Here is a 27232-nt window from a genome sequence, read left to right as displayed (position 1 = left end):
ATAATGAAGAAATTTCGTTTCTAATTTAGAGTGTAAGAACTAGGGCTGGAAAAAAAAGCTGAAAAAACCGAACCCGATCAGAAATTTCTCAAACTCGCCCCGAAAAAAACCCAAACCCGAAAATCCCGAAACTTCGGTAACCCGAACCGAAATAGTCCGAAACTTTCGGTATGGGATTTGGTTTCGATAAACCTTAAGTTCGGTAATCCCGAACCGAACAACAATATATTAATATATAATATGTATTTAATTTAAACTAGAAATTATAAACTATTTGGACCGTTGGATTGGTTGAGATATAATCTCAACCGTCCAATCTAAGTTATGGGTTTCACACTCTCACTCTCTCACATTTCTCACCGAAGCCTCAATCTTCAACCCTCTCATCTCTCTTGAGTTCTCACTTCTTCGCCTCTGTTCTCTCCTCTGCCTCTGCATTTCTGAGGTCAGTGGCTACGACTACTGCCATAACAGTTGTCTCTTCATGTCCTGCCACCGTTGCCCTTTCTTCCCTCTCTTCTTCTTCCTACTCTGTATCTTTTCGATTCCCAAAACCCCAAAATAGCTCTTCTTTCATCTGCGCCATCTCTGCTCAACCCAAATCCTCCGTTCCTCGCTACAAGCTTCGCCCACTTGCCATCACCGCATCGGAGCAACAACCATCCTTTCAGGTCTTCATGATTAATTATGTGGTTTTTTTTAATGGGTTGTAGTCATTTCTCAAATAATAATAATAATAATAATAATAATAATGGGATGTAAATCTGATTCTTTATTTGATTTGAATTTTGTTTTGGGATCTGTTTGTTTGATCATTTTGAGCTTTTTACAGAATTTTTATTTTTGTTTTGAATTGCAGAGTTATGGTGCAATTTGGCTTCGTATGAATTGGATTTGGGCATGAAGTATCAATCCCGATCCGTCCTGATATTTCGAAAAAAAATTTGGGCATCCCGAAGTTCGGGAATCTTAGAAATTCGGTTCAATTTCGGGAATTGAAATCCCGTTCCGAAATATTTCAGTTTGGAAATCAGGATGGTGGTTTCGGTTCGGTATCCCATACCGAACCAGCCTTAGTAAGAACTTCACGAATTGTTTCAGCATATTAAACCCACAACAGCTACTCATAATATTTTTCAAAGTTCTGAAGATGATAGGCACTAGTTGGGCAATGGGTAGGGGTCGGGCACTTAGACGGCCAGGCGAGACTTAAGCGGATTTAAGTAAATTTATTATATACCTTATAAATAAGTTTTTGCTTATACTTAAAAAATACATAATTGCATTTGGATATATAAATTGCAAAATATGATGACATATAAATTATAATATTAGAAAATAATGCAATATGCAAGTTATCTATTTTTTGTCCAAGTGAGAGTCCCGATCTAAGTTGATGCCTAGGCGGGTCTGAGTAAACTAGGAGGGCGCCTAGGCAGTCTATGTGTCATTTCTTAATTTTCAAATGCGTATGAATTAGTCAGGACGGTGTGCAACCGCCTAGCGCGTAGACAAGATTTAGCCAATGTTAGGCAGAGATTTTAGAAATAGTGATATTTTTACGATCTAAAAAATTACTCTCACATTTTTTTTTCTTCTTAAAACTAAACTTTGGTGGTAATGCAGGAAACCTATGTAGCTGAGGTTTTTATTTTGTTCTCCCTTTTTCTGACTTTTGGGTTTGGTTTCAGCAATGGCAACTAGCAGTCAACATTGGATATTGTCATTACCTTTGAATTTTCTTTGTTTAAAGACTTTGTTTGTTGCCTTGCTGCGGTGCGGTGCCTTTTTATTGCCCACACTCTGTAGTGACCCGAAATCTCTACTTCTGTACTACACAACGAACTTAACAAACATTTATTGAGCATGAAAATGACTCGCAACTTATAAAACTTATCGATCTATGTTAGCAACAAATTTTTTAGGCTTATTATATTAACACTCCACAAATTGTTGAATAAACTACTCATACTTAATACACTCCATATTTGCTTTTTCAATTAAAAATTATCTTAATATACCCCACATATTTCCTCATAATACCCTCACACCCCACATTCTTAATATACACCTTAATTTGGACAAAAAATGTCTACTGAAATTTTGACAAAAGATGTCGCCTGAGATTTAAAGCATATGTGGGTTGTTTTCAATTTCACCATTAAAACCCATGTCTTTAGTTTTTAATATTTGGTGGTAATTTTAGGTGTTTAATTCTTCATTTAATCCATGAGATCCCTAAAAGATGAATATGAACATATAAGCTTGAAGAACGCATCAAAAGCAAGATTCAATAATTATCGAAGTCATCAAAATCACTAAAACAATAAAAAAATATGAAGTCTTACCTCATATGAAGTTTCCAAAACATCGATTTCGTGTTTCATTCATCAAAAATAAATTTTCTCAATCAACATGTTTGTAGTTTCATTGGTTAGAGTTTTGTTCAACAATGAAGGGTTGAAAGGGTTTTGATAGTTAAAGAACATAAATAATACATTAAAAGTGATTTGGGATGTATATAAATTTTTTTTAATTATTTTTTTAACCTAATAAAGTCAAAATTGTCATTGCATAGTAGGGTAAATAAGTCATTTAATACTAAATTTTAATGTGAGTTGCATTCAACATTTTGTGGGGTGCTAATATAAAAAGCCATTTTTATGGTATTTTAGACTTTCTATACTCTATTTTTTTAACCGTTAAATATAAATTTGTATTTTTGAATAAAGATATTTATTCATAATCTGAAGCACACAAAAAGATCACAGTTAAAAAATAAGCATATTTGTCGATTTGCCTCATGAACTTGTAGAGAGGTGTCAATTTCCTCCCTTAACCTTAATTTTAGCCAATTACCCTTTGAACTTTTATAATTAGCCAATTTCCCCATTGAACTTTAATTTTAGCCGATTACCCCCTGAACTTTTTTAAATAGCTAATTTTTCTCCTGACGCTGGATTTTAAAAATTTTCATTTTTATCCATTTTGATCACGTGGACAACACATGACAATGTATTGGGGCAAAAAGAATGGAAAATTGGATGGATGAAAATTTTAAAATCTAACGCTAGGGGGGTAAATTGGCTATTTATAATATTTTAAGGGGGTAATCGGCTAAAGTTAAAGTTCATGGGGAACTTGACTACTTATAAAAGTTCATGGGGGTAATCGTGGATAGAGTGTTGGGTTCCACTAGGGCTAGTTCGGGTCGGGATTTCGAACTGAATCCCAAATCAATAATTCTTGGGACAAGATTCTAAAATCCGAAACCGAAACGAAATTTCGGGATTCCTAATTTGTTTGGGAGGATTTCGGGATAGTTGGGGATTGGGCCTTCAAGCCTAAATTGTTGGGATTTTTTAATTTATTTGAATTTTGGATTGAATATTAGTTAGCCCAAGTGGGGTTTATATAGACAAACAATAGGCTTATCAATTCTGTAAAGATGGCAGTCACTGTAGGGGGGTGAATAACAATTAACAGGAGATTGATAAACAACAGAGTATTAATCAATAACCCTAAAATCTGTAGACTGATAAACAACAGGAGTATTGATCACTTTCCTTTCCATCTTGAAAGCCTTGGCATTCACATCCTACTTATTAGGACGAAAGATGTATAATTTATTCTTTGTTTTATTGAGAACACATGGCATGTGGATGCAGACTGAAAAATGATGCTGAAAGATATATGGGTACGTTTGTTGTATCAGACTGTTTCGGATTGGATTAGCTTTAGAGACTAAGCTAGACTGGATTGGACTAGATTAAGTTGGACTAACTTAGTGAAGCGTTTGGTGCAATGTTGGACAAAGAAGCAAGATAATGAAAACAGTACTATCATCAATTTGGTGTTTGCTCAGACTAGGACTACATTATTGTTCTATTTTAATTGTTTTTTTTATATTAAAGATATTATTAAAATTAATAATATTGGATGAGAGTGAGACTCAATAAAAATACAAAAACCAAATTTTCTTGCCAACGAAAGAAACATACATTATTCAAAAGTAGCATTGTTCCAAACTTGACTAGTAGAGCAACGAAACCCTAATCATGCATCTAGTAGAGCAACGAAACAAAGAATCGAGATATTAAAGAAATCAGCTAATTTGTAGGGGTATTCTACTGTGGGATGCCAATGTTGGCAAAGGAGCTGAAGGTGCTATCACATGAACTCAGTCATAAGACAACGACACGGTTTGAATTCCACAAGGAGTATATCTAAAACTAGAAGACCACCATCGTCAAAGTACCAAGTAGCTATCTTTTTCTAATCCTATGGAGCATCCGTAGAGAAAGATAAATATAAATGTATAATGATAGTAGCTTAGAAAGATGTAAATGCAACTGTTTTTCATACATATCCAATTTAATACAAACTTTCCGTAAAACACGGGAAGAAAAATGACCTGGTCGTATTGACAATGACGAAAATAAGAATCTACAATGATGAAACAAAATTCAAGCGAATATGCGCCCAACATATTGAAATTTCGATGGAAAAACAAGAAAAGGACAAGAACCTAAGCTTGGAGAGTATGAACAAGTATTCATGGCAGACAATACAAGCAAAAGAAATACCCTTCCAACTTGATATTCAGAATTCATCCGACTTAAATCACATTGATCATGCAAGCGAGGCTAAATCAGCAGATGCAACAATTCCAAAGTACAGAAACAGAGGCACTGTTGATGGTTAGCTTGTAAAATTTATCATTAACATAATAAAACACGAAGGGTAACAATATATGTTGATCATGTCAGAATTGTCAGAAGCAGTGTTACTATAATCGCGGAAAGCTAATCAAAATTGCACCCTCTAGAGAAAACAACTATTGTTGGAGAATCATTCTTCTATGGAGAACAACACTTTAAATGTATCATTATAAATGCGATCCAGTTGCAATCAATCATCTCTGATCTTCTTGAGAAGTTTGGAAGCCCAACTTCGGACGCGTCGTTTCAGCTTATAACCAACAACAATTCCAGCAACAAAGCAAAGTGTACAAAGCTTTGAGCATGTCCACAGTGAAACCACCTGCTTGCAAGTAGACATTGTAAAAATTGCCAGTTTAGTGTAAAAAACAGAAGACATCTGCAAAAAGAATTTGGAAAGTCGATGTATTCTCAAGCAGCATTACTCTATCAACCGATGTCTTCTGAAGAACTACCCAAAGAACTAGGAAATTTGGTGTCTTCTGAAGAAGCACTGCAAAAAGAATTTGGAAAGTCAATGTCTTCTCAAGCAGCAATACCCGATCAACCGATGTCTTCTGAAGAAGCACTCCCAAATAAACTTAGAAAATTGCTGTCTACTAAAGAAGCACTTCTGAGAGAACTTGGAACATCAATGTCTTTTGGAGAAGCACCGCCAAAAGAACTAGGAACACCGATGACTACTTATGGCTCAATTGGAACTGATTTAACAGAGAAGCAGAATTCTTGATGAATCAAGTCACTGCTTTCTTTACTTCTTTTTGTTAGCAAGAACCCTTACCATTTGTTTATGCGACTGGGACTGGAGAATAAACCGGTATGTAATTGTAAATATGGCTTCAGCACTTGGTTGACTACCTCTCTTTATTTACAACGTACTGCTCACCTTGAGCATGCTTTTCTGCTATTTTTATCTATATATAAATTAATAGCACAATAACCAGCAAGCACTTTTAATGAGTTGAAACATACCAACCCATATGTTCCATCAATCCTGGGCAATTCTTCAAACAGTGGTTTCACCTGCAAATTTCAGCACAAAATTAAACTACAAACTCTTTCTGTGAAAAGTTTGCACCAACCAAATCCAGTCATCACTATGATCATCAAATGGCATCAACAAATCATGCAAACTAATTCAGGTGCTGGGATTCGCTCTCAGCAATACACATACAACTATCCTATTCAAATAGACTTCAGCAGCCATGAGAAACTGAAAATCAAGAAATGATTTTATGCAGAGTTGCAACATAGCTAGTCAAATGCATATATCAATTAAATCTCATCCAAGAGAAACACCAACAAAAACCTAATAGCAAAAACAAACACAACAAATCAATGGAAACATAATTAGGATATACCTCACACAAGAAAAAAGAAACAAGTCTCACATTGCTTAACATGAGCAATCTTATTGCACATAAGGGATGCCAAAGATGGAAAGAGAATCATATTTGATTTACATCATTATCTCTCTTTTTTTATAATGGGTGTTACCCATTAGTTCATCAATGCGTCCCTTCTTGTATCAATATTTTTCCATATAGGATTCTGGTCCTTCCTTTGTGGTACTTATATTCTTCCCTTTCTTCTTTTCAATGACCTAACTTTTGATCTTGGCCCAAATTATCATCACACCGATCTTCTCAGTCTCCTTTTTCATTCCTACGACGACTTTCTATGAATTTGGCTGAACCTCATCATAACAAGCATACATCAGAACAAACTCATGCCTAAGTAATGCATCAACCTTAACTCTTTAAAAAACATGCAAAAATCGATTATGGAAAATCATTGAAAGCTAAACCCAACAAAACCCAAGCCTCTAGAACCCTAAACCATGATTGCAGAAATCATTGAGCAAAAAAATCCTACAATTTGAGATTTCAAAGACAACTCACAAATCCAAGCCCTCAAATCCTACAATTTCTAGCATTGTTGCATTCATAATTTTCTAATAATAAAAAATATATACAAAAATTCGCATATCGCCCTCAAATCCGATAGCCTGCAACAAATACAACAATCTATTATACATGTTTTTTGCACACAAAAAACAAAATTCATAAAACAAGCATCACCGAATAAAACCCATAAAACAAAATCAACAACAAAGAACACAAACACAAGATACTAACAACTACTCAGATGGTCATATATTGGAGCAAATTGCAGTTAAAAAAATGGGGATTAAATTTAATAGTGAGAAATTTACATAAATGCCTGATGACAATCGAAGTTCCATGTTTGCCCAACTAAACCGAAATCTTGTACCCGATTTTTGATGCTCCTCTCGTCAGCAAAGTCATGGAGACTCCATTGTTCTCTCTTTTTATCTCTCTGATAAACATTTCTAATTTTTCTGGGAGAGGAAATACGGCGAAGCTCAATTAGGATTTCTGGGAAGGGAAGGACATCAAAGCGGGGAAGGGTGAAGCGAAGCAGAGATGGGGCAAAGTGGGGAGGGGTGAAGCGAAGCAAAGATGGGGCGAAGCAGGGACTAGTAGTCCGCTCCTTTTCGGGGGGTCTTGCTAAGACCCCCTAGCAAGCGTTTTTGTCGGAGCGAGTGAGACTTAGTCTCATTAAACCTAGTCCATGTTGGGAACAAACATGGGACTGGACTAACCCTTAGTCCTGTCAGTCCAGTACACTTTAATGAGAGTAAACAAACACCCCCTATAGGTTTTAGATAGCTTGTTTGTTGTAGTGGCATGAAGCTGAAAGACAGTCTTAAGCCGCTTTACCTAAAACAAAAGCACCAATAATTAATTATCATAACAAAAAGAATATTATATATATATATATTAAGGTTTCGCTTTGGTTTGGGATTACCAAACTCTTAAAATGGTGAGACCGATTCCCGTACCGAATGGTTCAGGATCGGTTGGGGTTGTGGAACTGAAACTTTCAGGATTTTTGGTTCGAGATTTTTTCAACTCAGGATCGGGAGTTTTTGGGTACATTTTGGGATATTCGGGAATTTTTTTCTAGCCCTATTTTCCACCCACACGTCCTAGATTCGAAACTCCCTTTCCCAAAACTATTCTAATAGTTTCAAACTGTCCTCTTCTTTCTCCCCCTTCCCGCTCCCCTTAAATAATAATAAATTTGAAAAAAAGAAACAGCTTTTCAATAGAGACGTTTTTTTATTGACAATAGAAATGATTATGTACGTTTAATATGCAAAAGACGTGGATCATTTTGTATTCGGGCCAAATGAATAAGTAGGAATTAATTTTTCAAGTCTTATCCGTTTAATCAATCTGATCATGCAATTAGTAACAAAATTTGTTTTGATACGTCCAACAAGCTGATTGTCCTCAAAATCCGCCCACGTTCAACAAACTACCATCTAAACCAATCTGATCATGCAAATTGGTACCAAAATTTGTCTTGATACGTCCAAAAAGCCGATTGTCCTAAAAATCCGTCCACGTTCAACATACATATCATCCAAACATGTTTTTTCTTGGTCTGACATAAAAGATACCGGATAATGAGAAAAAATATAAAATATTTTCTACTTTATATGATTGAAAAATAATAATATCCTTATATACCAACGTTCTAAAAGGTGCAAATCAGCCGACGAGTAAGAGCTTACGACTAGCATAGCTGTCTAGGAGGTCTGTTTTTAGTTTTATTTAATTTTATTATAAAACATACAATAAATATTTACTTATACTAAAAAATATATAATTATATTGGAAACATAAATTTCAAAATAGATGATATGTATAGTATAAAATACTAGAACATACAAAAAAGTTTGGTTACATATATATAATGAGTGTTCATCCAAGTTTTCTATATATTTTACATAGCTAACACATTTTTACATGGATGAATCTTTTTTTCATAAATACAAAAAATTGTACACTCAATAGTCTACGACACCTTTAAAAAAAAAAAAGGGTATTCATAACAAGATCCCTTTGAACGATATTTTTGTAATGCAAGCACGTTCATGTATAATATTATACTTCGATAGTGTAAAATGACAAGCACAACGTAAAATCATCATTGTTACAGTATTAAGGAGCCTAAAAGTTGAATTTTAACATCATTATAACATCATTAAAATGTAAAAGTAAGGAGCTCAAAAAAAGTGAATACAATAATGAAGAATTTCATGACGTCCACTAATTACATCTATCCTCTAACAAAACATTTATAGCGTAACAATCAACATGATAGTGTGATAAAAATTTACATTAAATAACCTCATTAGTACTGTGTTAGTTGAACAATAATCTTTATTCAATCAAGGAATACAAGTACTTTCTTTTCTTAGGGTATCAACAAAGTGAGAGAATAATGTTCAAGTATTTTTTTTTTTTGTTGATATGCATTAAAAATTAAAAAAAAAAGTTACACCTAATTAGCCTTCAGAGACCAAGTTCTTGTATGTTATACCTTATACTATACGTACTGATCATGATATTTCTCCTGTGTCATCCTCGCCACCTGTGCCATTATCCAAATTATGGTTTGTAAGCATCTCATCATCAAACAGCCCACCGACATTGTAAGATTGTCTTTTCTTTTATGTCGAAGATAATGTTACACCTTCAATAATATCTTCATATAATAAATTTGTATTAAGTTTCTATTGGTGGCTTTCTTTGACTAATACATTTATACATTGATTTTTCTTTGTTTTTTTTTTATGCATGCATTTGAAATTATACATAAGGAGCGGGGTTACTTTACACATATACCCTCCATACCAAATCTATAAATACCACCCTATGGAGAGAACATTTTCTCACCTCAACATCGATCATCCTCCTAGCATCCTCCTTTCATTAATTTCCTTGATCATTTTCCAAGCCCTTAAAAATCATCATGGGTGTCCTCACATACGAAACCGAATACGCCTCAATCATCCCCCCTGCTAGGTTGTACAATGCCCTTGTTCTTGATGCTGACAATCTCATTCCGAAGATTGCTCCACAAGCAGTCAAAACTGTTGAAATTCTCGAGGGAGATGGCGGTGTTGGAACCATCAAGAAAGTTAGCTTTGGTGAAGGTTAGTTTAATTTCCACAGTTTTATTCATTAACTTGTTAATTTTACCTATTTAACACACACACACACATATATATCGAAAATACTAGCTAACATCTTAATTTCTATTTCATTTTCATTTGACAGGGAGTGAATACAGCTATGTGAAGCACAAGGTTGAGGGAATTGACAAAGATAACTTTGACTATAGCTATAGCTTGATTGAAGGGGATGCCATTTCTGACAAAATTGAGAAGATCTCTTATGAAATTAAGTTGGTGGCATCTGGCAGTGGTTCCATCATCAAGAACACCAGCCACTACCACACTAAGGGAGATGTTGAGATCAAAGAAGAACATGTTAAGGCTGGCAAAGACAAGGCCCATGGTCTGTTCAAGCTTATTGAGAACTACCTTGTGGCCAATCCTGATGCCTACAACTAAGACCATCCATCTGGCAACAATCTTGTGTTTTGCTTTCTCTGTTTACTCAGCTGTGTGGTTCAATTTATTATCGTACCAAAGCAATTCTTTGACTTGCACTTTGGATATATTAAAAAGGATTGTTGTATTTGATTTTAATCTCAATAAATAAAACATATATATACTAGTTAAATGTAAATTATTTGATGATATTTACCTTGGAGTATTATTTTTCCCTTCCAATTTCATAAATTTCACCTCAAAATTCGTTGAATAAAGGCCCCCTTAAATTAACAAATGTGCAGACGTGTTCTCCTATGTAAACTTGAGCTCTACTTGTTCAGAACAAGAAGTTTGGTCAAATGATTGAGAAGAAAAGATAAAAAGTTTAATTTTGGACGACGATATACTTGGTATAACATAACTAAACTAATATACGATGTGGTTTTTCAATTATATTGAAAATTCATGTTGAAAGTGACAAAGAGAGAAGCACACAGGAAATTTCGAAAAAGCAGACGTGATAAATATGTTGCAATGGTTGGGTTAATTACAATAACACCTCTAGAAGTTTAACAAGTTTTCACAAAATCTCCTCACGTTTGAAATATTACATTAACACCCTCTTATATTTTAATTCACTTGTGCATAGCCCCTTCAGTCAACATTTTGCTAATAAATTGACAACTTTACCCTCATAACTAATGCTTCAATAATAATGAAAATATTTATTACTTTATAGAAAAATAAATAAAAAAATAAATTAAATATTAAAAAACATCACCATCTTCATCTTCTTTTTCCCTGAGAAATTGAGAATGCTTATGAACAATGGGATTCTACTTCATAAGCATTCTGCTTGCAAATTCCCACACTTTGCATACATGGTTGAAAAAGCACTTCCAATTGGTCCTATAAGACAGAACTCATACTTGATGGTACGGGCATGGATTTACTTCCTTGTTCAAAAGGTCTTATTAGACTAACCCTGCAGTAGTCTCTATGTGATTATGCGTTGATCAAGTAAATGGTGCGTGACTTGTTGGAGATAAGAGAAATGCTAGTTATCTTTTCTGTATATTTTTTTCACTCACCATTTGACATGTAAAATTCTAGGAGAAATGCTAGAAAGGGATACATAATATTAATTAAATATTAAAAATTAAAAAAATTAAATCATTTAAAATATTAAAAATTAAATCATTTAAATTTTTATTTTAAAAAACGTGGGACCTACCCCTACAAACCCATCCTTCTTCCCCGGTACATCGAAGACATCCCATCTCCGGTACCCAACCTCACCACCTGCCTCCACCTCAACCTCCTCCGCCACACCTTCGACTCCCCCTCCCTCCGTTGCTCTCCTCCCCTTCTTTCCACCTCCACTTCAACCCTTTCTCTTCTGGAAGAACCAAAGCTCCAAGAACTCTCCCCCACCGAAGATAGTGGGTTTCTGTGATTTTCTTAGTAGCCGAACAGAATTCAAAGAAAAATTGGGAAGTGGGTTTTGATGCAGGAAACACATTGAGGGAAGCGTCGCAGACTAAATTAGCAGCGTCAGAAAATTGACTCGATTGATGGCGATGGTGGCGACGACTTGGCCGATAGTGTCGGCGTCCTGGTAGAAGCCGGGGATGGAGGCCTTGCCCATGAAATCTCAAGGTACATGACAGTGAACCTGGACTCGTCGTACTTGATCCCGACCTTGTTGGGGTTAGCGGTTGAGAAGAGCACGTGACTGCTGAGAGAGAGAGAGAGAGACTGAGGCGGAGGTATGATGACGAGCACGACGGCGAGGACGAGGAGTGCTAGGAAGGAGAAGAGTAAGAAGAGACGGCAGCAGCAGCCCTTGAAGGAAGCCGAGGAGGATGAGCATGACGACGTGGTGGCTTCTGCTGTTCTGGGGGTTTGAGGAGGAGGACGGCGGGCGTACTGGGGAAGCAGGGTGGTGAGGTTGGGTGCCTGGAGATGGGATGTCGTCGGTGTAATGGGGAAGAATGATGGGTTTGTGGGGGTGGATCCCACGCTTTTTAATTCTTAATTTTAATATTTAATTAATTTTTTAATTTAGTCGGGGTAGGGAGTGGGTTATGTTGTAAGTCACGTCAACATTTAATAGAAAAATTGATAGAAAATTTGACGGAGGTCTAACACTGCAATAAATTCGTAAGATGAGGTATGACATTGTAATTTTTAAAGAAAAACTAATGAAAATGGCTTGAAAACTTTGAGTTTTAATGATAAGGACAAAATAAAGGATAAAATGAATAATACCATGTTTGACTTTTTAGTATAAAAATGTAGTTTTTCGTTAAAACTCCCAATTTTTAAACCATAAGGTATGAGATTGTGGTTTGACCTATAGTTGAGATAGTTTTGTGTAATTTACTCTATAATATTTTAGGGGGTTAATCGGCTAAAGTTAAAGTTCATGTGGGAAATTGGCTAATTATAAAAATTCATGGAGGTAATCGGCTAAAATTAAAGTTTATGAGAGAAATTGACACCTCTATACAAGTTTAGGGGGCAAATCAACAAATACATCCAAAAAATAACAAGGAAAATCTAAATTGATATAAAAGGGAATCAACATTGACAATCTAAAAAATTTATAAAAGGGAAAATTTTTAATTCAAAGAGTGCATGATCACTTGAAAGAGTGTTTATATAGAACAGCTTTTTAATGGTATTGTCCAATATTATAGTAGATAAAATATTGGGTTTCACTAGGGCCGGTTCGGGTAGGAATTTCGAACCAAATCCCAATCAATAATTTTCGGGACATGATTCTAAAATCCGAAATCGAACCGAAGTTTAAGAATTCCTAATTTTTGGGGTTGGGGATTTCGGGTTAGTTCTGGATTGGGCCTTCAAGCCCAAATTGTTGGGATTTTTTAATTTATTTGAATTTTGAACTGAATATTAAAGTGGGGTTTATATTGACAAACAATGGGCTTATCAATTCTGTAAAGATGGCAGTCATTGTAGGGGTTGAATAACAATGAATAGGAGACTGATAAACAACATAGTATTAATCAATAACCCTAAAATCTGTAGACAGATAAACAACAGGAGTAGTGACCACTTTCCTTTCCATCTTGAAAGCATTGGCATTCAAATCCTACTACCTACTTATTAGGACGAAAGATGTATAATATATTCTTTGTTTTATTGAGGACACATGGCTCCACTGGAAGACAAACCCACATCTTTCACGGTGAATGCCCGTGGTAAATTGCAATTCACCATGGACAATATACCCGTTAAGTATCTAGACGTGATAAAAAGTCATAACTTTTACCATGGACAAAGTACGTTGTTAATTACATAATAATCACGGACAGTGCCCCTGATGGATTAGAGTTAAACACCATGCGCTACGACCGTTGTGGATTACTAATTGACCATGATCAATGCCTGTTATAAAATGTTTTCTAAAATAAATAAAAATTAATTAAAAATATATAAAGAAACAACAAAATTGCACATTTACTATAATACAATATTTCATGAATAATCATATAGTCAAAACGTATCACAAGATGTACAAAGCTAACAACACCACCAATGATTTATACTAAGAATACCAAATTGTATTACAAGAGGTGCAAGGTTAACAACGCCACCCGTGATTTAAACTACACATGAATTACCAAATATGCCTTTAAAAACAAGGAAATTGTCACTTGAAATACTTCACTTTTCTTTAGACACCTCCAAATGAAGTCCTTTGAGAGTGAAATATTGCTCCTAATGCTTGAACCTCACTAATTGCTCTCTTTATCTGTATAGACATAAGCACATGGATCAAAAGAAAATCTAATTTATCTAATAAAAATGAAGCATAACAAAACTGATAGTTTTAAACAGTCCCATCCAATTACTGGAACATCAATAAATCTAATATCATAAAGTTTATTCATATATAAAGGTTTGAAAGAAAACTCATCTATGAAGAGCATCATGTACAAATTCAATCAACTCATCGATTACACTAATATAAAAATAAAATAATAATTAAAAAACCCAAGTACATATTAACTATATATCCCATTAATTTTAATGCGAGCAAGCTTATTAAATGGGAAAAAATCCACTAACTATTGAAACTGAGCAACACAAAATATTTAAGAAAGCAAAGATAATTAATTAAAATAAATAAAAGGACTAAAGAAAGAAAATTTGCGCAAAAAGAATTCTAGCAGATTCCTCCACAAGGAGGACCGCTCCAATTTGGTCTCTGCGCCAGCCAACTCAATCGGAGAAAGCATTATCAGCCAATACTTAACCTAGAAATTTAAAAGAATATATTGTAAACTACGAATCCTGAAGCATAAAAATCAAACCTAAATTATAGAGATTCATTTAACAAAGGAGGAGTAAATAGATGGAAGATTTTGCTGATACAACCCAGTAAACCTAAAAACAAAATATGAGAGCGTTCGATTGTTAATGTTCAAAAATAATTTACCAAAACTTCAAATTGTAGAGTAGATGGAAAAGGAAAATAATAATTTTTTGTCAAAAACCAACCTTGCCAGTGAAATCGTAGGTGGATTCACTCTTGGACTGGCCAGCCATTGTACAATTCTACCCCAAAGTCGATGAAACAAGAAATCTAGCTTTATCAAAACCCCTAATAAACATAATGGAGAGTCAGAAATACAGTGAACCCAAAACAACAAAACAATTGCAGAATTTAATACCAAAGTAATGGAGGAATCTAATCGATAAATAAAAATAAACCAGATAAACTAAAATTGCAATAAAAAAAGTACGTGAGAGGATCGAATAAACAACATAGCTTTTCCTTTGTGGAGGAAACTGTCGTGGGAGAAGTGGATAGTGGGTTTCAGAATTTAATTGCACTTCATAGACATACGTTTAGAAAACTACTTCGATTTCTTTTACTGGTCTAGTTTTGCACGATGGATGTGGTGTGGTGTTTATCTGGTTCTAAACGATTATTGTTTCAGTTTTTATTTTCTTAAATAATACAGATAATTACATAGTTTGAAATTTTGCAAAATTTTGGTGTCCAGCCTCCTCCAAAATTTTCAATTAAGCATGTACAATACCACACATTTTTCCCGAGGTAGATAACAAAAAGGCGCTATGGATACAGACAGTATTGACCATGAGCATTATCTATGGTGGCTTAGTAAATTTACAATGTACAACTTTGCGCATCATCATTCACTGCTATTTTACAACAGACTAAATTTGTCTGTGGTATAAAATTGTTATTTATCACGTGCTTCTTATGCCCGTCATAAATTTGTAGTTTTTATAACGGACACATAAAGCCCGTGATAAAATTATCATGGTAGATGAGCTTTTATTTTGTAGTGCTCGTGGACACATAAAGCCTGTTATAAAATGTTTTCTAAAATAAATAAAAATTAATTTAAAATATATAAAGAAACAACAAAATTGCACATTTACTATAATACAATATTTCATGAATAATCATATAGTCAAAACGTATCACAAGATGTACAAAGCTAACAACACCACCAATAATTTATACTAAGAATACCAAATTGTATTACAAGAGGTGCAAAGTTAACAACGCCACCCGTGATTTAAACTACACATGAATTACCAAATATGCCTTTAAAAACAAGGAAATTGTCACTTGAAATACTTCACTTTTCTTTAGACACCTCCAAATGAAGTCCTTTGAAAGTGAAATATTGCTCCTAATGCTTGAACCTCACTAATTGCTCTCTTTATCTGTATAGACATAAGCACATGGATCAAAAGAAAATCTAATTTATCTAATAAAAATGAAGCATAACAAAACTGATAGTTTTAAACAGTCCCATCCAATTACTGGAACATCAATAAATCTAATATCATAAAGTTTATTCATATATAAAGGTTTGAAAGAAAACTCATCTATGAAGAGCATCATATACAAATTCAATCTACTCATCGATTACACTAATATAAAAATAAAATAATAATTAAAAAACCCAAGTACATATTAACTATATATCCCATTAATTTTAATGCGAGCAAGCTTATTAAATGGGAAAAAATCCACTAACTATTGAAACTGAGCAACACAAAATATTTAAGAAAGCAAAGATAATTAATTAAAATAAATAAAAGGACTAAAGAAAGTGTTCGCGTCAGGAATTTCCGTCGGGGATGTTTCCTGGCCGACGAGCACACAGCTCCCCGGGAGGTTGGTGCTGGTTGAGGGCTGCTGTCGGGCTTCTGCTTCACTATCGGGCTTTGTCGGGCAAGTCGCGTCGGGCAAGGCTTGTCGGGCAATGCTGAAAGAGAAGGACAGAGTTAACTTTAAGAGGTGCCTTTGTGGGGTCTTAGATGTAGGCCTTGAGGCTCACAATCAAGGTTAACTTTTAAGTGCTCAGGCGTGCCACTGCCATCTTTAGTATGGCAGATATGAAATGGATGTCGAGTTTTGGTTGTATATGTATATCCCCGAGAAACCGTGTTAGTTATAATAGGTGCCTTTGTGGGGCCTTAGGTGTAGGCCTTGAGGCTTCCTATCAATAACTAAACCAGTGCTCGAACACATCATATTTGTTCTCGTGAATGCATGAGTCTTTATAACTATTATACTTCTGATTATCCGAGTTCGAGAGGTAGAATGAACCCAAATAGGTGCCTTCGTGGGGCCTTAGGTGTAGGCCTTGAGGCTTCCCATTAGAGTTCGTTCTTATACTCAAACGTCCTAGACCGCAGAACGGAATGAATCCAAATAGGTGCCTTCGTAGGGCTTTAGGTGTAGGCCTTGAGGCTTCCTATCAGGATCCTTCCCATGCTTAAGCGTTCTATGATAATCATAATGTAATAGCAATAAGACTAAGAGGTAGGTCGATTACTTGCGCCCCAAGTAACTTCGGACTTCTCGTTTATCAAGGATTGTCGTGGATGGGTTAAGTCCGCATAAGGTTCTTTTTTATGCCTTGAGGCTAAGGACTTTTAACTAATCAGATTTACATGCCCGAGGGCTTAGGACTTGGATCTGGTTTGAACACTGAAGATATATTCAAATCGGATCCAAGTATTGAGAAAGCCTTTTAATAGTCATTTTGCTAGAAATAACTACTTGAATATAACTGGAAATATACAATATATTGCTAGGCTAATGAATGAAAAGACAAAAACAAAGAAGGTCGGGCAAGGTTTAACCTTGTCGGGCAAGCTTGGTCGTCTTGCAGGTTCATATCTTTGTGGTTTATCAAGGGTATGAAAGCTTCAGGGAGGGAGAGAGATTTACAAAAATGAATCGATACTACAGCAAGGTTGAACAAGGTAGCAGAGCTATTACAAGAGTTTGAGTGAAGGTTTATCCCGCAAGGGATGAATGCTTGGGCTGACTACAACTTCGTTTTGAAGGCAAATCTGGCTTTGGGCAGAGTTTGTGCTTGCATTTGTTTGTTTGATTGAGTGTCCTTATTCCTGGTTTCTCTTTCTTCTTATATAGACATCTCGGCTTGGTCTCCTGTAGCAGCAATCTTGCCCGAATGCGGTTTGAAGGGTGATGACTCATCAGTTTTTTTACATGTACTGCCATCATAAAGTACTTTTATGGGCTGTGTAGCTGGTCAGCCTATACCACTTGGCCTTTGGGTAGGTAAGCAAGTGGTCTTCATGAGCTGCATCAAGTCAGAAAAGGCCATTTCTGCCTTCTGGGCTTTGACTGGGCTTCGGCTATCTTTCCCTTCGGGCCTCCTTTTGGGCTAGCTCCTTTCTTGAGCCCAAAGTTTCAAGTTTTGATCCAAACAGTGCCCCCTTCAATTAATGTTAAGGTTGGAATCCCAGGCGCCATCATTGATTGAATATCCGCATGCGTGTATCTCAATCTTTTGGAACTTCGTGTTTTCTAGACAAGATGAAGGCAACCCCGTGCCCCTTGCTCTTCTCACGACCTTTGAACTACCCTTTGGGGCCCTATAAATTCTGGCCTGGAATTTCTTCTGTCAAGCCATCAAATCCTCTTCAGCATTCTCTTCCATCTTCCTCGAGCGTTCAGAAACTGAGAAATGGGTTCCTTAGGCTTTGAGTGGGGTTTCCTAAAACTCCCTTTTCGTGAGAAAAAGGGCTTTCATCAAAGGACTGCTATCTCTAACACCCTTGGTCGAACACCCCGCTATCTCCAACACCCTTGGTCAGGCGGTTTCCTCTCGAAGGCTTGTCTTCCTGCTTATTGTGGTGATAAGTCGGGCTTGACCATCACCTATGGTGATGGTCCTGTCTGAGGATCCTCTACCAGGCTCATGTTGGCCGCACAACCCGATCACCTGATTGGGTTCTATCCATGAAGACATCGGAAGATCAGCTGAAGATACCATTGCATCCAGCAGGAGAATTGATTGTAATACGTCGGCTTTGAATCTTTTGTAAATTTCATCAATTTGTCGAAATGAAATATACATTATCTCAGCAACTCTTGTCTTTCCATCTTCTTGAATGATTAGTAAATATACACTGCACATTGATATCCCGAAGCTTACTTTACCCTGCATCCTCTTCAATATAACAATCTATGAGATCCCACAACGTAGGACAATATTTCTTTAAGAAATTAACATTAATGGGATGTTTATGCCTGTTTCCCTCAAGGTCCGCCAAGTAGTATCCCCTTCTATCCAAAACGCGACTAATAATGAAAGGACCTTCCCATGTCGGGCTCCATTTTCCAAAGCCCCTGAGCTGAGCTCCTAGAGGGAGGACTGTCTTCCATACTAAATCCCCTTCTTTGAAAGATTTCATCTTCACCTTTTTGTTATAAGCTCGGGCAACGACTCGCTTTCCTTCTTGAATCTGGTTCAAAGCTTCAATTCGGGCGGCATCCAAGTCTTCAATTCCTTGACACATGGCTTCGATATACTCTTCACTATGCAATCCAAATTGATTTTGAATTCTTACAGAACTTACATTGATTTCCACGGGGAGCATTGCATCTTGCCCGAAAGTTAAAGCATAAGGAGTTGTCCCTGTTCCTGCTCTCTTAGAAGTTCTGTATGCCCACAAAGTGTTCCCCAGATTTTCATGCCATTTTTCTGGACTATCAATCACCATCCTCTTGATAATGTTGACCAGGATCTTGTTGCTGGCTTCTGCCTGGTCATTTGATTGAGGGTAGTACGGACTGGACTGGATCATCTTTATTTTGTACTTGCTTGCAAACTCCTCAACTTCTTTTGAAATAAAAGATGGTCCACGATCCGTCACTATAGTTTCGGGCACCCCAAATATGTGCAAAATCTTGGTCTCGATAAAATTCTTGACTGTGGCTGAAGTTATGGATTTTACTGCTGATGCTTCCACCCACTTGGTGAAGTAATCCGTTGCTACAATTATGAAGGTATGCCCTTTACTAGAAGCCGGATATATTTGCCCGATGAAGTCCATCGCCCATCCTCTGAAGGGCCAAGGCTTGACCACTGGATTTAAAGGTACCAAGGGCACATGCTGGAGAGGTCCATGCCTTTGACATTCTTCACAACCTCGGGCATAAGACTTGCAATCTTTTTCCATGTTGGGCCAGAAATAACCATACCTCCTAAGCAACCATCTCATCTTCGTTCCAGCCTGATGTGCTCCACATACTCATTCATGTACTTCGGCCATTACCCTCATGGATTCTTCCTGGCCCAAGCATTTCAACAGTAACCCATATGGAGTTTTTCTTAGCAAGTTCTTTGCCCATAAGACATACTTGGTTGCTTGCTGTCTATCATTCTTACTTGTAGGCGAAGAAGGATCCTTCAAATGATGAATGATAGGTGACCTCCAATCTTCTATCTCGGCCTTTAGCACCATTACATCTAGACTGAATCCCCTTTCTAAGATGGAAGGAAGGTTTCTTCTTTGGATCTCGACATCTATCCCATATTTTCTCTCATGTATTGGCACTCCTGAGGCTAGCTGTGCCATCTCGTTAGCCGCTAAGTTGGATCCCCTGGGAATATGATTGACCGATATCTGAGAATCCCAGAAACTCAATAATTGCGTAGCTGCCAAGTAATACCCCGCCATGGTAATATGTCTGCACTTGAATTCCCCATTTAACTGGTTTATTACCAACTCTGAATCCCCAAAGACCTCTACCTCTACTGCCCCCAGATCCATCAAGATTTCCAAACCAATAATTAAGGCCTCATACTCTGCTCGATTATTAGTATTTCCTTGGTAGTCCAGGAGAAATGAATAATAATGATAAACTCCCTGAGGGTTTACAATTACAATGCCCGCTCCTGAAGCCTTCTGGGTGTGGGATCCATCGAAATACAACTTCCAATGAGTGATCCAGAGACCAGCCACTCTTCTTATCTCTTGCTGGACCCAGTCTTCTTTGCCCGAAATATCTTTTCTTGGCGGGATCCAAATGCTAGTAACCTCCAGGCTTCCTGGGATATTGATTACCTTACTTTGAGATTCTTGGTGCTCGGCCAGGAAGTCAGCAATTGCTTGGCCTTTGACTGCCCTTTGGGGTACGTACTGAAAACTGAATTCTGATAATGCTAGAATCCATTTCCCAATCCTTCCTGTGAGCATTGGCTTTGACAACATGTACTTTATCACATCTGTCTTGGCGATGATGTGTACGTGACAAGGTAACATGTAATGCCTTAATTTACTGGCAATGAAATATAAAGCCAAGCATAATCTCTCTACCGGGGAATACCTTGTCTCTACCTCGGTCAGAATTCTACTGAGGTAGTACACTGCCTGTTCCTTCCCGCCTTCATTATTTTGGGCTAGCAAACTCCCGATTGACTTTTCAGAGGCAGAAATATACAACTTCAAGGGTTTTCCCCTTTGAGGTGGCACCAACACTGGTGGAGACGTCAAATAGGCCTTGACGCTGTCAAAGGCCTGTTGGTGCGGCGGTCCCCATTCGAAGCTCTCTTTATCTTTTAGTCTTAGTAAAGGAGTCAGCGGCTGGATCTTGCCTGCTAAATTAGCAATGAATCTCCTCAAGAAGTTAATTTTTCCCAGTAACCTCTGGAGTTGCACCTTGTTGGTGGGTGAAGGTGACTCCTTTATTGCCCGAGATTTGTTCTTATCCACTTCAACACCTCTTTGATGCACCAGGAATCCCAAGAAGTTGCCTGCTCTTACTCCAAACGCACACTTCTTTGGATTCATCTTCAATTTGTGGATCCTCATTCTTGCTAATGTCTGTCTGAGATCTTCCAGATGCTGTTCTTCTGTCTTGGACTTCACCACTATGTCATCAATTTATACTTCCATGTTTTGGCCAATCAGATCGTGAAAGATGGCATTCATTGCTTTTTGGTAAGTTGCACCAGTGTTCTTGAGCTCGAATGGCATGACCAGATATTCATATGCCCCCACATGACCAGGACACCTAAAAGCTGTTTTGTGTATATCTTCTGGAGCCATCTTTATCTGATTATACCCGGTATTCCCATCCATAAAAGATAGGACTTTATGTTTCGCTACTGCATTTATGGATAAATCAGCCATGGGCATAGGATATTCATCTTTTGGTGTAGCGCCATTAATATTTCTGTAATCCACACAACATCGTACTACTTTTGTTACAGCTTTTAAAACGGGTACAATGTTGGCTAACCACTCCACATGCTTGGTTGGTCTGATAAAGCCAGCTTTTAATAGCCTTTCAATCTCTTCTTTGACCTTTTCTTCTATCTCCTTTGACATCCTTCGTGGTGCTTGCTTAACATGTTTATATCCCTCCTTGATGGGCATTCTATGTTCTACCAAGGCTGAATCTAAACCTGGCATCTCAGTATAATGCCAAGCAAAATAGTCTTTGAACTCTTGCAAAAGACAGATAATCTTCGCCCGATCATCAACCCCTAATAAACCACTAATTTGTATTGGTCTTGGATCCTCCTCTGTTCCTAGATCAATAGTTTCCAGAGGATCCTGGACTTCTGGTGGTGGCTTATCAGGTTCTGCACACAGAAATTCGACCAACTCCGGGCTCTCGGGCAAGTCATCTGGCTCATCTAGGTCATAAATGCACTCGGCCATTTAAATGGCCCTTTCCAATTCTTCTCTGCAAGATTCGTCCTTGCTTTCATGTTGGCTGGTTGAAGTTCCCACCTGCCATTTCTGCTCTTCTTTGTCCAAGAGCTCCATTTCTTGTCTTCTTCCCTTCCTATATACCAACAGTCTTTTAATCAGGGATCTGACTGCCGTTACCTGATCTTTCTTCTTTTGTTTAGTCATTGATGGTGTAGGGGATTTGGGAGGATACAAGGTCTATCCCACTCCTCTCTAGTAAGGAGCATTCCTTGTTCCAAAAGCTTTTGGGCCGTCACCTTGGTAGGGCGGCCGTTCTCGTCAGCTCTTGAACACTTCAAGATTCCTACGTTGGGGTTGTAGAAACTTGCTTATGCAACGTTGGCTGTGGGGAGAAATGGCCGTGATTTGGCCTCTACCATCTCCCAAAAGCCTGGTCCTTCTGTGCCCGCTTCATGGTAAACAGCCACTTGTTGATGAAGAGTGGAGGGTATGGCCAGGCTTTGATAGATCCAATCTCTTTCGAGTAAGGCCCCATATGTGGAAGTGCAGTCCACCACAAAGAATGCCAGCATAATCTGTTTAGATCCCAAATCCACTTCTAAAGGCAATATCCCATGAGTTTTGGTGATAGCACCTGAGAAGCTAGAGACTGTGAGGCCTGTGGGAATAAGATCATCCGTGCCTCTTCCCATTTTCCTCATTTGTTTGGCTGGTAACACATTAACAGCTGCTCCCCCATCAATTAGAATTCTTTTGAAGGGCACACCTTCCAAATGAGCAGCAACATATATGGGCTTCAGATGATTGGCCAACGAGCTGTTCGGGCGGCTAAACACCATTTCGTCTGTGTAAATCCTGAAAGGACTTTCTTTGGACGCTTCAGTGGATTCAGCCTTACCCGCTTCTCCCTCTTCGACTACCTCCACATTGACATGTGCCATCATTGGCTCAGTTGTCAAGTAATCATCTTCCATAGTAGCGGGCTGATCAGGTCTGACACCAAACATGGCGGATAATACATATGCCATGTTGATATGAAAATTACTAGGCTCGGGCAGATCTTATTTATTGCCTCCAACCTGGTCCATGAATTCGTCCAACCAGGCCATTGCATCGGCTGGAAGTAGTGGTTCTGGTGCCCCTTCCTGTTGATTCATGCCCGCATACAGCGTTTGCCTTGGAACTTCACCAAAAGGATCCCCCAAGGGCAGAGAAGGTGGTATCCTTTCAGATGAAACAGCTCTAACGCAAATAGGCTCGGGCTTCCACCCGGGGGTTGGCACCATGACTAGATCTTCTTGAGCTCTCCTCAATATCCGATACTTCCCAGGGTGCTGGCTCTGCGGCACGTGATTCCCTTCGCCTTCCGTCTTGCTATTGGCCTTTTCCACCTCTTTCTTACTTCTCCAATGGAGCTGACTATTTCCCCCAGATGATGTTTTCTCCAATTTTTGATTTTTGGAGGCTTCGGATGTTGCAGGGGTTTTCAGGGAATTCATGTAGGCTTTGTGCTGCCTTTGAACTCTCCTGACCATGGAGGATCCAATTTGTTTGGTAGGCTGTCCGTTCTTTCCGACTACGTACCATTTTCGCCCGAGGTGGGCATGTTTTTCTTTTATGACAGGATTTGTTATCCCAACCATCCTCTTGATTTCCCTTCCCATCTGGCCATATTGAGGATGATCTGTACCCCTCCGTATTTTGGCCTCCATATCTTCTGCCTCTTCAGAAGCCTCATGGTTTCGAAATACTTCTGACAAAGCTTTGGGTTGGGAATCACCTCCTAATCGTTGAAAAACGCTTCGGGAAGTGTCTTTTTTCGTAGCCTGCTTGATCTTTTCATGGGCTCTCCTCCTTTCATCCTCTTCCTTCCTCCTGATCAGTTCATGATCAATGAGGACTCCAGCCGGGGGAATTTCGAGCTCACACTCGCATTGGCACTTACTACACATAACCATCCCCTTGATTATGGCTGCTTTTGGATATTCGGGCGATTTAATCACCCCTCCAGTAGGTTTTTCAGTCAATTTTTCTTCCTCTGGTTCCCTTGTGATTCTTTCTTTTCCCTTTTCAACCCATGCCATATTGATCATATTTACGGGGGCTTCTGAAAAGGGAACCGCAGGTTTGTCTACCACCAACTCTTCAGGCGGGCTACTTTTAAGTCTCTTTCCCTGGGGAGGAACCAGGTTTGTTTCTTTTCTAAAGCCTGTGGAAGCTTTCTCCAATCTTTGTAACATTTGTACTAACGTGGTTTGCAAATCTTCTGGCATTTTGACATATATCTTCTGATCCATGTAGGATCCCACCGGGCGTGCCAAAACTATGTTTGCGTCAGGAATTTCCGTCGGGGATGTTTTCTGGCCGACGAGCACACAGCTCCCCGGAAGGTTGGCGTCGGTTGAGGGCTGCTGTCGGGCTTCTGCTTCACTATCGGGCTTTGTCGGGCAAGTCGCGTCGGGCAAGGCTTGTCGGGCAAGGCTTGTCGGGCAATGCTGAAAGAGAAGGACAAATTTAACTTTGAGAAATGCCTTTGTGGGGCCTTAGGTGTAGGCCTTGAGGCTCACAATCAAGGTTAACTTTTAAGTGCTCAGGCGTGCCACTGCCATCTTTAGTATGGCAGATATGAAATGGATGTCGAGTTTTGGTTGTATATGTATATCCCCGAGAAACCGTGTTAGTTATAATAGGTGCCTTTGTGAGGCCTTAGGTGTAGGCCTTGAGACTTCTTATCAATAACTAAACCAGTGCTCGAACACATCATATTTGTTCTCGTGAATGTATGAGTCTTTATTACTATTATACTTCTGATTATCCGAGTTCGAGAGGTAGAATGAATCCAAATAGGTGCCTTCGTGGGGCCTTAGGTGTAGGCCTTGAGGCTTCCCATTAGAGTTCGTTCTTATACTCAAACGCCCTAGACTGCAGAATGGAATGAATCCAAATAGGTGCCTTCGTGGGGCCTTAGGTGTAGGCCTTGAGGCTTCCTATCAGGATCCTTCCCATGCTTAAGCGTTCTATGATAATCATAATGTAATAGCAATAAGACTAAGAGGTAGGTCGATTACTTGCGCCCCAAGTAACTTCGAACTTCTCGTTTATCAAGGATTGTCGTGGATTGGTTAAGTCCACATAAGGTTCTTTTTATGCCTTGAGGCCAAGGACTTTTAACTAATCAGATTTACATGCTCGAGGGCTTAGGACTTGGATCTGGTTTGAACACTGAAGATATATTCAAATCGGATCCAAGTATTGAGAAAGCCTTTTAATAGTCATTTTGCTAGAAATAACTACTTGAATATAACTGGAAATATACAACATATTGCTAGGCTAATGAATGAAAAGACAAAAACAAAGAAGGTCGGGCAAGGTTTAACCTTGTCGGGCAAGCTTGGTCGTCTTGCAGGTTCCTATCTTTGTGGTTTATCAAGGGTATGAAAGCTTCAGGGAGGGAGAGAGATTTACAAAAGTGAATCGATACTACAGCAAGGTTGAATAAGGTAGCAGAGCTATTACAAGAGTTTGAGTGAAGGTTTATCCCGCGAGGGATGAATGCTTGGGCTGACTACAGCTTCGTTTTGAAGGCAAATCTGGCTTTGGGCAGAGTTTGTGCTTGCATTTGTTTATTTGATTGAGTGTCCTTATTCCTGGTTTCTCTTTCTTCTTATATAGACAACTCGGCTTGGTCTCCTGTAGCAACAATCTTGCCCGAATGCGGTTTGAAGGGTGATGACTCATCAGCTTTTTTACATATACTGCCATCATAAAGTACTTTTATGGGCTGTGTAGCTGGTCAGTCTATACCACTTGGCCTTTGGGTAGGTAAGCAAGTGGTCTTCATGAGCTGCATCAAGTCAGAAAATGCCCTTTCTGCCTTCTGGGCTTTGACTGGGCTTCAGCTATCTTTCCCTTCGGGCCTCCTTTTGGGCTAGCTCCTTTCTTAAGCCCAAAGTTTCAAGTTTTGATCCAAACAGAAAGAAAATTTGCGCAAAAAGAATTCTAGCAGATTCCTCCACAAGGAGGACCGCTACCATTTGGTCTCTGCGCCAGCCAACTCAATTGGAGAAAGCATTATCAGCCAATACTTAACCTAGAAATTTAAAAGAATATATTGTAAACTACGAATCCTGAAGCATAAAAATCAAACCTAAATTATAGAGATTCATTTAACAAAGGAGGAGTAAATAGATGGAAGATTTTGCCGATACAACCCAGTAAACCTAAAAACAAAATATGAGAGCGTTCGATTGTTAATGTTCAAAAATAATTTACCAAAACTTCAAATTGTAGAGTAGATGGAAAAGGAAAATAATATTTTTTTGTCAAAAACCAACCTTGCCAGTGAAATCGTAGGTGGATTCACTCTTGGACTGGCCAGCCATTGTACAATTCTACCCCAAAGTCGATGAAACAAGAAATCTAGCTTTATCAAAACTCCTAATAAACATAATGGAGAGTCAGAAATACAGTGAACCCAAAACAACAAAACAATTGCAGAATTTAATACCAAATTAATGGAGGAATCTAATCGATAAATAAAAATAAACCAGATAAACTAAAATTGCAATAAAAAAAGTACGTGAGAGGATCGAATAAACAACATAGCTTTTCCTTTGTGGAGGAAACTGTCGTGGGAGAAGTGGATAGTTAGTTTCAGAATTTAATTGCACTTCATAGACATACGTTTAGAAAACTACTTCGATTTCTTTTACTGGTCTAGTTTTGCACGATGGATGTGGTGTGGTGTTTATCTGGTTCTAAACGATTATTGTTTCAGTTTTTATTTTCTTAAATAATACAGATAATTACATAGTTTGAAATTTTGCAAAATTTTGGTGTCCAGCCTCCTCCAAAATTTTCAATTAAGCATGTACAATACCACACATTTTTCCCGTGGTAGATAACAAAAAGGCGCTATGGATACAGACAGTATTGACCATGAGCATTATCTATGGTGGCTTAGTAAATTTACAATGTGCAACTTTGCGCATCGTCATTCACTGCTATTTTACAACAGACTAAATTTGTCTGTGGTATAAAATTGTTATTTATCACGTGCTTCTTATGCCCGTCATAA

The 27232-nt window shown here is 38.0% G+C and overlaps 1 protein-coding gene and 2 long non-coding RNA genes across 3 annotated transcripts; 1 reads left to right on the top strand and 2 right to left on the bottom strand.

Annotated features, from left to right (window-relative positions):
• Positions 1–9480: 9480 nt before the first annotated feature.
• Positions 9481–10351, top strand: LOC103403673 (major strawberry allergen Fra a 1-3). The gene is made up of 2 exons (XM_008342515.4): positions 9481–9753; positions 9878–10351. The coding sequence occupies exons 1-2, from the start codon at positions 9570–9572 to the stop codon at positions 10171–10173; spliced, it is 480 nt and encodes a 159-aa protein (XP_008340737.3). The 5' UTR covers positions 9481–9569; the 3' UTR covers positions 10174–10351.
• Positions 10352–13640: 3289 nt separating this feature from the next.
• LOC139192798 (uncharacterized) lies at positions 13641–15208 on the bottom strand. Its single transcript, XR_011577181.1, has 2 exons — positions 14686–15208; positions 13641–13936 (listed from the first exon to the last, which is right to left on the bottom strand). It is a non-coding gene; the product is annotated as an uncharacterized lncRNA (long non-coding RNA).
• A 447-nt stretch (positions 15209–15655) lies between these two features.
• On the bottom strand, positions 15656–26958 carry LOC139192937 (uncharacterized). Its single transcript, XR_011577499.1, has 2 exons — positions 26490–26958; positions 15656–15888 (listed from the first exon to the last, which is right to left on the bottom strand). It is a non-coding gene; the product is annotated as an uncharacterized lncRNA (long non-coding RNA).
• Between the last annotated feature and the right edge of the window lie 274 nt (positions 26959–27232).

This window comes from Malus domestica, chromosome 16 (genome assembly GCF_042453785.1).
Source record: "Malus domestica chromosome 16, GDT2T_hap1".
Classification (NCBI taxonomy): domain Eukaryota; kingdom Viridiplantae; phylum Streptophyta; class Magnoliopsida; order Rosales; family Rosaceae; genus Malus; species Malus domestica.
Note: the sequence above shows the minus strand (reverse complement) of the source record. Positions and strands in the feature narration are given on the sequence as shown.